The sequence below is a fragment of the Gekko japonicus genome, unplaced genomic scaffold, assembly GCF_001447785.1.
Source record: "Gekko japonicus isolate JY-2015 unplaced genomic scaffold, Gekko_japonicus_V1.1 scaffold678, whole genome shotgun sequence".
In the NCBI taxonomy this organism is placed as follows: domain Eukaryota; kingdom Metazoa; phylum Chordata; class Lepidosauria; order Squamata; family Gekkonidae; genus Gekko; species Gekko japonicus.
Genome location: NW_015164685.1, coordinates 430,988 through 441,715, shown reverse-complemented (window position 1 = coordinate 441,715; position 10,728 = coordinate 430,988). Strand labels below are relative to the sequence as shown.

The 10,728-nt window shown below is 52.8% G+C and overlaps 1 protein-coding gene across 1 annotated transcript in view; it reads right to left on the bottom strand.

The window, feature by feature from the left end:
* The window catches only part of NR1D1 (nuclear receptor subfamily 1 group D member 1), a 22,464-nt gene extending 12,081 nt beyond the window's left edge, over window positions 1-10,383 (bottom strand). The window contains exons 1-2 of the mRNA XM_015409340.1: window positions 9,994-10,383; window positions 147-485 (exon numbers count right to left, since the gene is read on the bottom strand). Of these exons, the coding sequence (XP_015264826.1) occupies window positions 147-485; window positions 9,994-10,027 (373 nt within the window). The 5' untranslated portion in view covers window positions 10,028-10,383. The remainder of the gene's footprint in view (window positions 1-146; window positions 486-9,993) is intronic.
* Between the last annotated feature and the right edge of the window lie 345 nt (window positions 10,384-10,728).

Sequence of the window (10,728 nt, the reverse complement as noted above, 5' to 3'; positions counted from 1 at the left end):
GCTCCACCCCCAAAATCTCCAGATATTTCCCAGACCGGATTTGGCAACCCTGGCTGGTGTTGTGAATCTCGCCACAACCCCCCATAGCTGTCAGTAGGTCCCCCCCCCTCACCATCCCCTTCCTATCACGCCCCCCCATCACTCACTTGTGATACTGCTGCTGGTGCTTTTGGTAGGGGAGCCGCGCCTCCCGTCGTCCATGGCCACCTGCAGCCCCACCGGTGAGCCTCCAGAGCTGTAGGACGAGGAAGACGAGGAGGAAGAGGAAGGAGAGGCGTCCTCACGCAGGCCAGCTGAGCTGCTCCCATACGGACGTCCAGCATCCTGCACCAGAGATCCAGTGGGCGAGGGAGGGAAGTAACTGGGGAAGGCGGGCTGGGAGGAGAGCTGGCAACTGCTGTTGGAGCTATCGCTGCCGCACAGAGAGACGGGGCTGGTTCGGCTCGGGGAGGACCCGTTCGAGCCGATGTAGCTGATCACACCCCCTGCGGACAGAAAGAGAGAGGGGAGTTTAAGACTCTGCCTTGCCACAGAGCTGTGGGTTTCTGGCCAGTGACCACCTGCACGTGTGGGACAATGAGAAGAATCTGAAATGATCCTCGCGGCATTCTGGAAACGTTTCTCTCTTAAAGCAAGGCAAGTGGCTAGTCCTCAGTGACGTGGACAAAAATCTCAAAAACACCATTGCATCCTAAAGTGAGATTCTGAAATGCCAAAGAGAGACGCCTCTATTTCCCCATTCTGCAAACCGTATCAATAAGGAAACCCACACAGGATTGAAAAAGCCCCCCCCAAAAAAAAAAACCCCAACACAGCGGAGCAGCCAAACTCTGTCCCCAGATGCCCAACATGCACAGTCCAGACCACACTGAGCCTCACATGCAAAACCAAAGCTGGGAGTTGTTTGGAAAGGGCCTAAGAGCAAAACTGCAGATTCTCATAAGGTCACTCTATAAACAGAAGAGAGAGGGCTTTATTTTAATGGTTTTTATAATGTATTTTATCATATACGTTCCATAGTAGTGAGCAAGCCTCTGGGAGGAGAAGGTGACCGTTGTGCCAATTGTCGCTGGAGCCCTTGGAGCAGTGCCTAGAAGTCTGTTTTCTGAAGAAGTGTGCATGCACACAGAAGCTTATGCCCAGAATAAAACTTTGTTGATCTTAAAGGTGCACTCGAACTTTGCTCTAGAAGTCTCAAGAAACAACTGGGCACTGGGCAAATAATACCAGCTCAGCTCCGGAAGACAGTGTTACTCGGAACAGCAAAACTCCTTCAAAGATACCTCTGCAATTTCCAAGAACTTGGCTAGGTCTCAAATTGCAGAACACCATCTACCTGTCAAACACCTGACTGTGACAGTTCATCATTGTCATCATAAATATTTACAGTGCTGCCATATTTAGAATATAGCTCTGTACAGTTCTGGTTGTCCCGTCACAAAGAAGGTGCCGTGCAGCGCAGAAAGGTGATATTGTAATTTATGCAGTAGATATTGTTGTACCAGAACTAGGTTAAAAAGCGCAGGCCCTGCTTCCAGCAAATGGGTGGGGGGTACAGGAGGATGCCAAGAGGGGGAAGAAGGGAAAGTGCAGAAAAGGACAGGAAGAATTAGCCAGGGTGTGGAGTACTTTCCCTGTGTGAAAAGCTAAGGGATTGGGGTATCTTTTCGCTTAGGGAAAACATAATAGAACACACCAGAGAATTGCAAAACTGTGAACGTGGTGGTGAAGAGGAAATTTTTCTCCACCGCTAAAAACAGGTGGCACATGTGGTACAAGAAAGGAAGCGAGTCAAGCAGAGCTTGACAAAGACAGATCCTACAGAGCCAGCTGGCCGAGGGCAAAGTGTCGGCCCCGTTAGGGTCAGCCAGACCTTAAGCAGAAACGGAACCACTGAATCATGCACAAGACGTGACATCTGGTAAGAACTAAAGAGCCACTTTGCTAGATCTGAACAAGGGGCCTGGCTCATAGGGCACAAAAGGGATGCAAACTGACTTCAGGATGCCCGGCTGCACTTTCTTGACTGTGGCTGCAAGCTCTGGACTAACGTTGCCAGCCCTCGGTTGGGAAAGACCTGGAGATTTAGGGGATGGAAGCTGCAAAGGGGTGGATTGGGGGAGGGGAGAGACCTCAGTGGGGCACAATGCCATCAAGTCCACCCGCCAGAGCAGCCGTTTTCTCCAGGGGAACGGAACCCTGTCGCCTGGAGATCAACTGTAAAAGTGGGAGATCTCCAGGTCCCACCTGGAGGTTGGCAACCCCACTCTGTGTGCCACCTGCCAACCGTCTCCTCTTCCTCTTTCCCTTCTCAACTGCTGACCGACATCTCCAGGCCAGGGAAGGAGGTCAGAAAAAGAAAAAAACCCTAAGGGGAGCAAGGGAGCACGTGAGGTGAACAGCCACGGGGATCTCCGAGAAACAGGCGGAAGCCAAACAAATCGTTGCACCTCTGGCAATAAAGGAGGAGGAGGTCACGCTGATTAAGCTGGGCCTGGCTGGCGCAGCCCAACCTGGGGATACTGGGGGGAAAACAACACTCCAGACTTTGTAACTGGGTCGCCTGCCAAAGGGCCAGTGCTGCAGGAGCAGAAACAAAGCGATTCCTGCCAGAGGGATTATAAACAAGGTCATGTGCCAGAGACATACTCAGTGCCCAGCCAAGCCCATCACAAGCAAGAACCTTTGGCTGTGGCTCGTGGGCTGGTATCTCCTGCGCCTCAGGACCTTCCTTGCCTGTGGCCTTGAGCACGGCTCACTTCGCAGGTACCGGACAAAAGGGGCACACTTGTTGGTAAAACCTCGTGCCAGAGACCATCCTACATGCCTGCAGTCCAAGAAAGGTTTCCAGCAGCCGAGGCAATGCAGGCGGAAAAACACAGCGGTGTAGCGGTCGGCGTGTTGAACCGGGGAGGACCAGATTCAAATCCCACTCGCCACAAAAACTCACGGGGCGATTCTGAGCCCGTCGCACTCGCTCAGCCTAACCGACCTCATGGGTTTGTTGTGAGGATAAAATGGCGGAAGGGATAAGCACTTATGCTTATTATCCAGAGTGCCTTGGAGGAAGGAAAGCATAAATACATGCCAGATATGTACTAGAAGTCACCTCACTTTCATTCTAACCCCACACCCATCACTGTCTTCCAAAACAGCCGGAGTCGTCGAAGGCAAAGGGGAAGCCAACCGGGGCTGGCCCAAGACATTTCAGCATCCGAGACAGGAAATCTCTTTTTTAAAAAAAGAAAAGAATGGTCTAGAGCAGTGGTGGCGAACCTATGGCACGGGTGCCAGAGGTGGCGCTCAGAGCCCTCTCAGTGGGCAAGCGTGCCATCGCCCCAGCCAGGCCCAGACCACTATTAAAGTGTCGAATTCTCTGCCAAATAATTTTAAGTAAATGAAAGCATTTGGGATTGCTTTCTTTACTTTGTTTGGATCATCTTAAGTTAATGTATGAGTTGTTTTTTCTAAAGTAAAACCTCAGTATTCAGGTTAGATTGCCGTGTTGGCACTTTGCGATAAATAAGTGGGATTTGGGTCGCAGTTTGGGCACTCAGTCTTTAAAAGGTTTGCCATCACTGGCTTAGAGGAATCTCTAATCTGATATCCTTTAATGGCACCTCTTGAATAGCTCCCCTCCCTGCAGAAATCAAAGAGAGGAATCGGCAATCAGTATCCTCTGACAGGGAAAAAGTGTGCTCATCTCTCTCTCGATTCCTACCTGCCTGCTCCTTGTTCCTTGGGCTTGGAACAAGCTCCACTCCTCCCTCCGCATTTTCCACTCAGCAGCTCACATTGCCTTACCTCGAGTCTGCTTTCCAATTTACACATCATACTACAGTGTGGCAGCCTACATGTGCATTAGTTCTTTCATAAGGGCCACCCCACTGACAGGTCTTGGCTATGGCGAGTGGGGGAAACCGGACAACTCTCCTCTTTCTGTGATCAAAACCATTATTCTGCCCATAGCCGGTCTCACGGTTCCATCACAGAGAGAGTGGTATATGCTCTCAGGTGCCAACCAAATGCCCCTCTGCTCTGTACACAGGACAAACCAGCCAACCTCTACGCAAAAGGATAAATGGACACAAATCTGGCATCAAGAATGGCAATATGCAGAAACCAGTGGGGGAACCCTTCAATCTACCAGCACATTCCATCAAGGACTTAAAGGTCACCATAGTTCAACGGAAGCGGCTGAACTGGAATCTATATGTAAATTTGACTCAGTCAGACTTGGATTGAATAGAGACTTTGGATGGTTATCTCATTACCATTCAGATCCATCAATAGAAGGAAGGGGTCACACCCAGCCTGGATTGCACATTCTACCCTTTTCATGACTTTTGCAACTACTTTGCATTCACATGGCACTTTCTGCATCCTCTTTCACTCCATGGGGTTTTCTTGGCAAAGATACTGGAGTGGGTTGCCATTTCCTTCTCCAGTAAGGCCAAGCGCCAAAGGATAGATGCCTTTGAATTATGGTGCTGGAGAAGGCTCTTGAGAGTCACTTGGACTGCAAGGAGATCCAGTGAATCCTAAAAGAAATCAACCCAGACTGTTCCCTGGAAGGCCAGATACTGAAGCTGAAGCTCAAATACTTTGGCCACCCAATGAGAAGGGAGCACTCACTGGAGAAGACCCTGATGCTGGGAAAGACTGAAGGTCAAAGAAGAAGGGGACGGCAAAGGATGAGATGGCTAGACAGTGTTATCAATGCAAACGAACATGAAATTAAGCAAACTCCGGAGCATGACGGAAGACAGGAGAGCCTGGCATGATGTGGTCCATGGGGTTGCGAAGAGTCGGACTCAACTGTGCGACTGAACAACAAATTCTGCATTCTCTCCCCCCTCCCCTTACCACCTATATATCTCTGGCCAGTTTCTTCATACCCTCCATGCATCTGATGAAGAGAGCTGTTTCTCGAAACCTTATGCTACAATAAAGTCTGTTAGTCTTAAAGGTGCTACTGGGCTTTTTACTGTATCACAGAGAGAGTGACTCCAGTGTAGGATGAAATAGGCTTAGGTACCCTCTTGAGAGAACAGCTCTGAAAGAACTTGTAACTGACCCAAGGTCACACCAGCAGCTGCACGTGGAAAAGTGGGGAATCAAACCCAGTTCTCCCAGATTGGAGTCCGCACTCCTAACCACTACACCAAACTGACTCCCTGGCATCATAGAGGCATCTCTGCCAAACAAGACAAAGGCTGCCAGGAGCCATACGGGGGTAGAGGGTTGCAGTAGGACCAGGCAGACCTGGGCTCAAATCCAGCCTTGCCACAAAACCTACCACACAGCCCTGAGCCAATCATTCTCTCTCAGTCTAGGCTACCAAACAGGGTTGTCAGGAGGACAAAATGGAGCAAGGCAGATCTATGTACTCTGCCTTGAGCACCTTGGAGGATGGGCAGAAATTTAAATGCACTGAATGTATATAAGCCTCAGTCTTGCTCTAACACCACACCATCCTGACACTGGTGGTTCCAGGTGGGAGAGAACATCACCAGTGTTCCCTCTAAGCTGAGGTAGTGTGAGCTAGCTCACAGTTTTTTAGCCTCCGGCTCACACACCTTTGTCTTCGCTCAGGAAGGAGGGCTCCAGAGATTTATGCAGCAGCCAAATCGCTCGCTCACAACCTTAATGCCAGTAGCTCACAAAGTAGAATTTTTGCTCACAAGTCTCCACAGCTCAGAGGGAGCACTGATTACATCACCTGTCTATTCAACACAACATCTGCCACACAACTGGCCATTAACTTCGTTCCCATCCCAGGCAGGCCGTCTTTCTCCCATAGGAAAAATGGAGGGCTACCCACATGGGCCAGGAGGCTTCTGGGTTGGAGCGAAGGACGTCTCAGGCTGCAGCAGAGGCCTGGAGGCCAGCCAAGCCCTGGCTTGTTAAGTGAGGTATGATTGCTCCCGTCTGGACTTCGAACGTGGCCCTCACACGTGAACATGTTAGTAATCCCTTTGGCACCGGCTGCTTTGTTTTTGCTCCCTGTGCGGTCTCTTGAATCACCACTTTGTAACATGGCAATTTTCTCTCTCTCTCTCTCTCCTCTCCAAGGGTGAGAACCAGAGGTTTGGAAATCGAGATGGGCTGGGTGCACAGGGTGGCACGGGGACTCCCAGTAGCGGAAGATCTGTGCCTCTGAGAGTCTCCCTCCCAGCCTGGAATCTCAAAAGATGGACGAGTAATTAAATATAGAATGCACCGGGAAGGTGACTGGCTCAAGTAGGTCACGGAAAACCAACCCGGATCACTAGAGGGGAGAAGCGTGTGCAGACCGAGTTGGGGACCTTCCAAACCGGCGTGGGAGGCGGCAAAGGTGTGTCTCTCCCGCCCTTTGGCCGCCTGTTATCGCCAGGCTTTCGTCTCCTAGGGACAAGGACGCGAGGGCTTTGGGACTCACGTGTGGGATCCTGAACCACACGTGGCCTTTGTCCCAGAGTTACATGCTGCTTGGTTGCTCACCTCCCCCCCCAGCTGAGGCAAGCGGACATGCCAAAGGCTTCTAGGGAAAGCGGCACCGAACGTTGCATAAGGCAAACCATCCCACATGTTCCAATCTCACCCTGGTGCAGCCAGCCGGTGCGGGGGGGGGGAGAGAGCAGGGTCAGAAGGGACAGGGATTGAGCTCGATACAGCAGAGGCAGCCAGGCAGGTTAGGATGGAGACAATTGTTTCCTCCTGGCGAGCAGGTAGAAATTTAACTCAATGCAGGTCCCTCATCCCCACAAAGGAGCCCAAATGATCCCAAAACATTCTACAAGTTTATGCAACGTTTTTTGCAGAAATAAGTCAAATCAGCATGGGGAAAAGGTATCTTCATCAAGCAGACCCGAATCGATGTGTTAAAACTCTGACCACCAGTGCGACATAGGGGTTAGAGTCAGACTAGGATCCAAAAAGCCTGGGTTCAAATTCCACCACTCTGCCATGGAAACTTGCTGGGTGACCTGGGGCCCGCCACTCTCTCTCTCAGCCTAACCTGCCTCACAGGCTTGTTGTGAGGATCAAAAGGGGAGAGGAGACAGATACAAGCTGCTTTGGAACCCCATAAACGAAGTCGGTAAGTATTACAGGTCCCATCGTTCCTAAGCCCCGGCCAGGCCTGACCCCAAGGTGACACTAACTATGCTCAGGAGAGAATTCGAGTCCTGAGAAATTTTTTAAAAACACAGTGCCCTCACAAAGGTTGCAGCCTGACCTCTGTTCTGAGTAAGCCACACTGAACTCAGAAAAGCTTATCCCTGAATAGCACTGGACTGCGCAACCTTCAACCCATAGAGCTTCCGAAGACCAACCCATGCCTTTATACAGCAGACCTGATCCAGAAACCTCCTGTCCCAATTCACCATAACTGAATGGTCCCACCCACTAACTCGTTCACTCCCAGGGGGTTGTTTTCCAGGGACTCTCAGTGTAGCATCTGCTTTAGTTTTCATACTATCCTTGGAGTAGACAAACGCCTCTCACATAGTTGTAATTCTGTGTTATTTTATTCCCCCTCACTGTTAATGATATAAAAAAGGTATCCCTTAACAGAGAAATGTAACCACAGCTACGTAGGCTCAGAGGTACAGATCCATGGAAAAGAGGAGCCAAAGAGATCTGTATACGGACTGACTAGTGTTTAAAATGCAGGGTGTAAGCTTTTTGATTCTTCTGGAGGCTCAAAAGACTCTGACATAATGGGCTTGCTTCCAGAACTTTAAAATAACTGGACTCAAAATTTGTTTAACAATAAAAATTGTTTCCTATTTTTCCCTCCTTGTTTTCTATACAAGGCAGTTTACGATTCCATTCCAGGGAGGCATTTTGCACATGCTCAAGGACAGTATTCTTAAACTGCTTTAAACAGCTTCCATCAGAGAGACAGCACACAAGATCAGCAACACTATAAAGATTAAGGCTTGTGACTTTAAATTAAGACAAAACGGGAATCCAGTGACACCTTCAAGCCTAATAAAGCAGATGTTTTTACTGCAGTTTATGCTGGAATAAATATGTCTTTCCGTTGTCACTCCTTTTATTTCACTGTTACAGCTAAGCATGGCTATCCATCTGAATTTTAATACTAATATGACAAACAAAAGACACTCTACATATATTCAGAGACTTTGTTCTTACATCTGTTGCTGTTCCCCAGACCCCAATTTTTCATTTCTCTTGGGTGACAGACTGTCTATAATATGTGTTTTCAAGAAGAGATACCCCGCCTTTCACTTGGAGTCTCAGAGCAGTTTACAATCTCCTTCCCTTCCTCTCCCCACAACAGACACCCTGTGAGGTAGGTGAGGCTGAGAGAGCTCTGAGAGAGCTGTGACTGACCCAAGGTCACCCAGCCAGCCTTGTGCGGAGAAACCGGGAATTAAATCCAATTCTCCAGATTAGACTCCACTGTTCACCACTACACCAAACTGTCAAGAGGTACAGCCTTGTTACCTACGGGCCAATATGTCACAAACAGAAGCACTCTGCATGCACTTAGAGGCATTTCCCCAGCTTCGGCCTCTCCCACCTCTTTGAAAATATCCACCACTGGTTTGCGCCTTGGAAGAAAGTCATTCTGTACATGCTCAAGGACACGGTCAGCGCCCAAACTGTTGCAACTGATTTCCTCCCCGAAACTGCTGACGGGGAAATTATGACGGAAGACCCTACTGAGTCAGAGGCGTCTAGATGCGAAGGCTGCTGTGCTCCCCGGTTCTCGGGCCAAAGAGCGAAGGACATAACTGACCCGCCTGGGACTGGAAAACGTAGGTTCCCCCCAGAGGAACGGGGCCGTGTCTTTGTGCGGAAGGACCTACGGCTACAGTGCCTCTGAGCATGTGCAGATCGCCTTCCATACTCGAAAGCTCAGGTCCCAGAGCGACTGCCCTACTTTGTCCGATCCCCCCCAGCCCCTCCTCGCCGAGATGCCCCGCCCACCGGGGACAGAGAAGCCCAAGCTGCCCTCGGCCATGTGTCTCGCCCGCACGTGGCCCCCTCATTCCCCGCAGATCCGCCCCTCACACTTTGGACCGCCCCTCGCCCCCCTATTGGCGCAAATGCTGCTACAAGCCGCGCCCAGCCCTAAGCTCCGCCCCGAAGGGGCAGACCTCGGAACGTTCGCTCTTCCTGGACGCTGACGTCGTCGGGGAAGGAGGCGAGTCCGATGATGTAATGAGAGGCGGGGACGGCCAATGGGAGGCGGCAGGGGGCGTGGCCGGTAGGGAAAACAAACCTCGCACGTGGCTGAGCCGGGCAGCGGGACACGTGAGAGGCGGCGGAGGAGAAGCGGGTCGGGGGGAATCCCGCGTCGGAGGGGGGGGATCCCAAGGGGGGGGCACGGCAAGGGGGGGAGATCCCCCCGCCCAGAGTCCAGATCCCAGGAGACAGAACGTGGGAGGCGGCACGATCCCCATAATAAAATCCCCCCCACCTGGATTAACAATCCCAAAACTTTTGCAGAGATGCGGGAACCGCGAAGGTCGCAACCCCCAGGCCTGTCCCCGACCACCCCCTTAGGGCAGGGCGTCCGCCGCTAATAGAACACGGGACTCCCCCTCCTCCTGGAGGGTGAGCCGGTTCCATGAAATTGACTCCGAGGGCCCCCTTCTGCCGCGCGCCCTCCCCGGGAAGAGAGGACATCCACCTGCACAGCCTTAAGAGGACTGGGGGCGGAAGGCGGCAAAGGGGGGGGGGGACGCGGCGCCCCTGGGCCTCTCCCCTGCCCAGTTGCAAGCCGCCTTCCCCCCGGGGCTGGGAAAGGTCGTGGCCCTTCTGGGTCTCGGACAAGGCTTGCCACAGGCAGGAGCACCAAGAGGCAGGCAGGTGCCAGCCGGCGAACAAGCAGGGAGAGAGAAGGACCGGAGCGAGGGATGGAGGGCCAGGGTCGCGCAGGGTCAATCCAGAGAGGGAGGGCGCCGCTGGGCTCCACTCCTGTCCTCTGCAAGCCCGGGACCCCCCTCCCCACCTCGGGAACCCCGCGGGTCTTACCTGGGGCGTTGTTATTGGTATCCACCGCGGCCATCCTGCTTAGTTGACAGCTGTCATTCACGCCCAGCGGCGCTGCCGGCTGGGGCTCGGCGCCCAAGGAACCCAGCGAGGAGAGAGGCAGGGGAAGCACCCGGGGGCCCTCCTCGCCTCCTCGGTCCTCCGCCGCGACCCCCAAAGTTAGGCTGGGGAGCAAAAAGCAACCAAAAAAAACACCCGATCCGCTTCTTGCGCAGTCTGCAAAACAAGCTTTAAAGTCTTTCTGCAGCCGAACCGGGAGGGCCAAGAAAGCAGGACCCGGGCGGGAGGGGAGCACCGAGAACGGCAGGCGCGCCAGGGATTCCCCGGTTGGTCGGCTGGCTGGAGCTGGCCCCGCTTGCTGCTGCCTCTCCCTTCGCCTGCAAGATTGTACTCTGCCAGGGCTTGCTGGCGCCCCGTCTTCTCCCCGCCCGCAGCTGCGCAGACGCCCGCACGCGGCACTGGAGCATCCACCATGTGACTCCCGGGGAGAGCCTCGTGCCCCAGTGACACACTTTCGGCTGCGGCTGCAGCAGTCGCGGGAGGCACATTGCGCTGGGCAGGCTGGGAATTGTAGTTTGTGGTCGCGGCGGCGTGCCTTCGAACCCCCCCCCCTCCGCCGGTCTGGGTGTTTGTGCGGCTGGCTGCGCATTCCTGAGGAGTGACGGGGCTGCTGGTTTCCTCCTTCCTCCCCCCCTCTCCTCCTCCTCCCCCTCCCCC